The sequence below is a fragment of the Zea mays genome, chromosome 3, assembly GCF_902167145.1.
Source record: "Zea mays cultivar B73 chromosome 3, Zm-B73-REFERENCE-NAM-5.0, whole genome shotgun sequence".
NCBI classification, from domain to species: domain Eukaryota; kingdom Viridiplantae; phylum Streptophyta; class Magnoliopsida; order Poales; family Poaceae; genus Zea; species Zea mays.
Window position 1 is genome coordinate 188,185,175 of NC_050098.1, and position 6,438 is coordinate 188,191,612.

At 42.6% G+C, this 6,438-nt stretch overlaps 1 protein-coding gene across 1 annotated transcript; it reads left to right on the top strand.

Annotated features, from left to right (window-relative positions):
• The first annotated feature begins 5,001 nt into the window (after nucleotides 1-5,001).
• BA1 (barren stalk1) lies at nucleotides 5,002-6,015 on the top strand. Its single transcript, NM_001111801.2, has one exon. The coding sequence runs from the start codon at nucleotides 5,086-5,088 to the stop codon at nucleotides 5,743-5,745; it is 660 nt and encodes a 219-aa protein (NP_001105271.1). The 5' UTR covers nucleotides 5,002-5,085; the 3' UTR covers nucleotides 5,746-6,015.
• Nucleotides 6,016-6,438: the final 423 nt, after the last annotated feature.

Consider the following 6,438-nt stretch of genomic DNA (forward strand, 5'->3'; position numbering starts at 1 on the left):
TATGTGTATACCTAATTAGTTGATTTCACAATGTCTATTACACATGCTTATTTTGCATTTCATTACATGAATAGGAGGTCTAGTCTCAAAATCGTGTGATACTTGATGAAGCCGTGGCACGATACCAAGACGCACCAGGGCTGAACCAAGACGAAGACGCACCGGTATCGACCGATACAACCACCGAGAGGTCAAGGAAAAGGAAGCAGAGTGACCGAAAAAGAGGTGATAGGGGACTGAACAAGTTTCCTGACAAAACATATAAAATCTCTGATGTGAACCCGAAAGGTCAGCCCCTAGCACCAGAAGAGGCACTCCCTAAGTTCCGAAATGCACTTGGGTTCTTAGTTAGGGATAATCTTGACATCACAATCCCACATTGGAAAGATGTGTCAGTTGATGTCAAGAATCAAATATGGAATAAGCTATTAACGAGGTTTGTTCTACCTCTGGGTTCAGAAGAACTCGTGAAGGAATACACGATGAAGCAGCTTGCAATCAATTTTCGAAACTGGAGGTCTGAGATGAATACAAAATTTGCAAAGAAAGGCTAGACCTGACAAAAAAATATAAAATCTCAGAAGGTCAGTGGGCAGTATTTCTAGAGCAGAGGAGCGGCCCTGAATTCATATGTCTAAGCGAGGCAAATTCAGAACTATCTAAAAAGAACAAGTACCATCACCACTTAGGCACAGGTGGTTACAAGCGTCAAGTTTCTAAATGGAGACAAGAAGACACCGAGAAGAAGGCCGCGGGGTTGCCGACGCTTTCCGAGCAACTTGGTGAAAGGACGGCTAATTGGATTCGTGCTAGAAAACCCAGGAAAACTAAGGCGAGTGTATCTTTTGATGATCCAAATGTTGAAGAAGATGCGAAAAACATATATGCAATGGCAGCTAAGCAGAGCCAAGGATCATTTAAGCCACAAACGGAGAGAGACATCCTAACGGCTGGTCTCGGTAACCCTGAGCATCCTAGCCGTGTACGAGGAATTTCGTCTAAGGAAGGATTCGGACCACAGTGGGAAGGTTTGTACAAGAAACGTGATTGATACAAACAAGAGTTGTCAGATTATTTTAAGCAGGAGGCAAAGAAAGAGTTCAAAGACCTGATGTCTCAAATGCTATGAAATCCTTCACCAGAATTGATGCAGCAGTTGGCAAGTGCGATGTCTGTTCAACAGATGACCACTCCACAGCTGCAAAAAATTCCAGTAGCTCAACCGCCGGCTTCCACCGATTGTACAACCATCCCAAGCTCTGTCGCGTCAACGGGAAATAAGGTCTGTTATCCTGTTGATGACATAACAAGGCCAGTGACGTGCACACTAGTTATAAGATATGGTATTAACAATAATCGCACGAAGAAAGTAGGAACAAGCATTGCGATCCTAGGACGCAAGTTTCATAGAAGCGACATACCAGATGATTATTGCAGGGTAGAAGTGATGACGGTCGTCCAAGGATCTGAGGACGACATGCTAGACATCCCTGGGCCCGAAGGAATCGAGACACTTGGACAAGCCATCAAAAATTTCATCCTTTGGCCTCGAAGGGAAGTCGAATTGGTTGATCCACCAATGCCGTCGTCGTCTCATCCCCAACCATCTCTGCCTCCTCAAACTTTAGTACCTTTACATCCATCATCACCTCCACAATCTTCCCATGATGCTCCTCATCCTCTTTCTAATCCACCGTCTCCGCCACAAGCATCAACATTTAGGACACCACCACCTTCTCCACAGCCATCAAGGGATTCACGACAATCAAAGAAATCTAAATTCCCTCTACCAAAATTGGTGTCCACATTCGAGAAAAAGAAGAGTAAAGCTACTACAGCTGGCATAGCTCGATTTTGGAAAGGGATTGCACGGGACCTCACGTCACGTACTGTTGATTTGGCCGAGCACGAGGAGTCTGCAGAAAAGGCTACGACAATGGCCGCAAAGATAAAGATCCCAACTAAGGCAGATTATAAAATTGTGCCTAAACAATAGGTGCCGGCGAGACCTCTACTAACTCTTGAGAAACTGAGGAAGGTCCCTGCTGGTATTAAAAGGTTGCATGACTGGTACATGTGTGCATCATCAATTGGCATTGACGCCATTAGTGTGCATATACCAGACCATGCTTTTATTGGTTCGGACCAAAAGGCCTTTCTTGCATTCGAGGATATGTGGTTAATGATGAACCTTCATAAACTCGACGTGCAACCTGTGACTCTATTTGCACTGGAAGTATCGCTCATATTTCCACATATATGTGTTATTATTATTAGTGAACCATAGAAATTTTCAATATCTGACACATGCACGTGTGACTTGTCGAATGGAACATGATCAACAAGATATCCTTCACGGTACCAAGCCCGATGCTAGTGCCGGTGAAAGGATTGGGTATCTGAACCTAATACTGATATGTGAGGGAAACAACACTTTCAGAATTGGCAAAGACAATGAAGAGTTAACGTGAAAGACGAACGAAGAAGTTGAGCATCGTATAAATACTATGAAGAAGGATTTTGAAGCAAGATACACCACCTACATAGGAAATGCATTGATTAAATTTCAAGACAGGGAAGCCATAATGGCCCCATACAACTTTAAGTAAGTGTGATTTTGCATAAAAATAATAATTTCAATACACATGCATCACAAATTAATTTGATTCGTACAGGGACCACTGGATATGCTTCCTCATTTATCCTAAGGTTGGAAAGGTGTTGGTGCTCGACTCCTTGAACTACGACCCTTAAACCTATGCAAAATTCCTCAGTCTTAGAGCACTAAGCCTTTTCTATGCATACATGCATACTTATATCGTTGAGAATTTTAAAATAACATGGAGATTCTACTTGATATCACAGAGCTTATAGGTTCTATAAGCTTAGAGGTGGAAAGTACGACAAGACCAAAAAATGTGTGCCACTAGACATCCATCATCACTTTCTGGTAAGTATGTGAATTTATGAATACATATCATACACAATGCTGCAACTAAATAACCAATCTCCTGTTGTGTATGTAGTGCCAAGCAACCACAAGGATCGGTCCTATGTGGGTTCTATGCGTGCGAGTTTATGAGAATGAACAAACGATATATCACAAACCCTAGCAAGATATTATTAGTAACAGACATGTTTGTATTTGTCAATTAAAGATGCAAATGTGTTATCGAGTGTGAATAGATGATGTTTATAAACTTCCTTTACAGGAATTTCAAAAAGGAAATCCAGATAACTTGATCAAAGGTGCATTGTATGGTATAGTTGAAGACCTATGCACATTCATATTAAAAGAGGTCATTCTAGCAGAAGAAAAATATCACAACACTTCCAGTACATTAGCTATGCCAGAGTTTAGAATTTTAACAGAAGTTAGTAGACTATCTCTCAAATGAGATAGTTACTAGCTAGAGCATAGGTGAAAACTTATATGTTCAGTTTTGATGTATAGAATGTATCGAATTTAATTCAATTTTGATTGATTGAAAATTTATGGTTGTAAACAGAAAAATATATATTGTAAACAATATATTATAAACAAATTTGTGTTAATAAATATAAAATTCAGTTTTGTTTGAAAATTTGAAAAAAGGCAGGAAAACTTATACTGGCGGAAAATGGTAAGCAGACCGTCGGTGCTAATGTTATTTCCACTGGTGAGCTGCTAAAAAACCGCCTGTGAAAATCATGTTTCCACACTCGGTTTCTTAAGCACACCGCTAGTGCTAATATTATTTACACTAGCGAGCTGCTAAAGAAAACCGCCAGTGATAATCATGTTTCCACATGCGGTTTCTTAAGCAAACCGTCAGTGCTAATGTTATTTCCATTGGCGGTTTCTTAAGCAGCCCGCCAGTGCAAATCATGTTTTCACATGCGGTTTCTTAAGCGAACCGCCAGTGCTAATGTTATTTCCACTAGTGGGCCGCTAAAGAAAACCGTCAGTGATAATCATGTTTCCACATGCGGTTTCTTAAGCAAACTGCCAGTGTTAATGTTATTTCCACTGGCGGGATGCTAAAGAAAACCGGCAGTGCTAATGATATTTTCACTGGCGATTGGCAAACAACCGCAAGTGAAAAAGGCCGATTTCTACTAGCCCCTAGCACTGGCGGCACTGGAAAAACGCGAGTGCAAATAGCTCTAGGACCGCCACTATAGAACTTTTGTGTACTAGTGACAGGCACGAGTAGTAACACAGTACTCAAGCAATACAACAATCAACACTACACTAAACCAGGGCGAAAGAGTGGACACGAGTATAACTCTCTGTCTCAAACCATCTGCTCGAATTCCAAACGATTCATCATTCGGAGTGAGTCTATGTGGCATCCCTTCACGAACACAAATTCTATTGTCCACTGATTATCTGAAACCATGATACTGATCTTTTTTATTTTTGGTTGTCGGAGTAATTTATGTCCTTTTTAGTCAGGTACAATCTTTCTTTCATATCAAAACCAGTTCTTTCCTTGATTCTTTCTTTTAATGCATGCCTTTTTTTGAACTTTTGAAATGATAGAATTGACTTTTCAGTGACCACTATTTAAATTTCTCCTTTTAAGCTAAGCTACTGTAAGCGGGATGGACAATAGTGATCTTCAAACCCAGTACTATATATATACGATCGCATAGCCTCATTGAAAAAAAATCTTTAATGCGTGTTAGCATTGATCTCTTTGATCAAATGGTTGTGCATTTTCTCACCAAATTTATTTTATACTTCATCTGTTCTAAATTATGTAGATATAGTGTACGTCTAAATATATAGCAAAATCAACATATGAAAATATTAGAATGGCTTATAATTTAAATCAGAGAGAATATGTCACTGCTTTTCGAAGAGCATGCAGAGTGGAAATCCCATGAATTTCACCAATTTGATACAGCGAAAATGCAATTCAGATTGTTCTCTGCATGTGCTTAACTGCTCATACACGCTTCCATGCAATGCCATACGCTGAGTATATATACCCGTCATGGGCTCCTCCCAAACCCATAGCTCTAGGGCTGAAACCAGCAAAGCCAACAGAACTGCACAGTGTAGTAGTTGCACATAGGCGTCCGCGCGTCGTCCTAGCTATGGATCCATATCACTACCAAACCATGTATGACCCACGCGGCTTCCCCATCATCCACCCGCAGCCTTACCTCCAGCACCCGGTGGCCGGCGCCCTCGGTGACAGCAGGGTGCGCGGCGGCGGCAGTGGCGCGCGGCGGCGTCCTGGCGCCAAGCTCTCCACGGACCCGCAGAGCGTTGCGGCGCGCGAGCGGCGGCACCGCATCAGCGACCGCTTCCGCGTGCTCCGCAGCCTCGTCCCCGGCGGCAGCAAGATGGACACTGTGTCCATGCTCGAGCAGGCCATCCACTACGTCAAGTTCCTCAAGACGCAGATCAGCCTGCATCAGGCCGCGCTGATGCAGCACGAGGAAGGATGCCATGCTGAGCTCGCCGCCTATTCCGCGGTGGCGGTGGTTGGTGACAACGAGGTGACACTCGCGTCCCATGGTCGTACCGGCGCATGCGACGAGATGATGCAGCTCCAGGTGGCGGCGGAGGAAGCTTTGAGTTATGGTGTTGATGCCCATCAGCCGTACGGGCTCGATCCCAGGCAGCTGAGTGGTGGGCACGAGCTGCCACCGCTGCCTGCTTCTTGCATCTTCCTCGAGGAGCCTGCAGACGCATGCTACTCTGTGTGTGACCTCGACGACGGGGACACCGGTCTGCCCGGCTCTTACTAGAGTAGTAGTAGAAGTTTCTTAAGGTAGCATCCCGTGTGTGTTGGTGTCTGCTAGACGCTAGTACGTCTAATTAGCAAAGTTTAGCTAGTACTCGATCAATTGTCTGTCTAGTTCGCTCAGAGTTAAAGTATATGATGATGCATCTGCATATATGGGCTCTGTAATTCTGTTATCCGCTGATCGCAGATGATACACCGTATGTAATCACATGTATGTATGTTGCCTAGCTACTTCCTCTCGTGTCGATCAAGAATCTGATCTAGCTAGATGGTAAAACTATAGTGCTGCAAACTTTCTGTTTTTCTCATTAATTACCCTCTCGGTCTCAAAAGTAATTTAATTCTATAATTGAACAAAATCACCTTGTAGTATGTCGTATGAAAGACTAAAATGACTCATTTTAAATGCAGTAGTATTAAGAAGGGGGTGTATCTCCAAAGCTAGAAATTAAAACAAATAGCTTCGCAGTTGGCTTTTAAAAAGTTGGGTTGTGAGAAAAATATGCTGGGAAGTTTTTTTTCTATCTTTTAGTGTGCTAAGAAGCTAAAAATTTAATAAAAAAACAAAAAAGTGAATTTTGAGCTGAAACTCTAAAAGCTACATCTCAAACAACTAAGCCTTAGGGTGTGTTTGGTTTAGCTTTAGCTTTTGCCCCCTAAAAACCAAAAGTCAAACCAAAGGGCTGAATCTGGA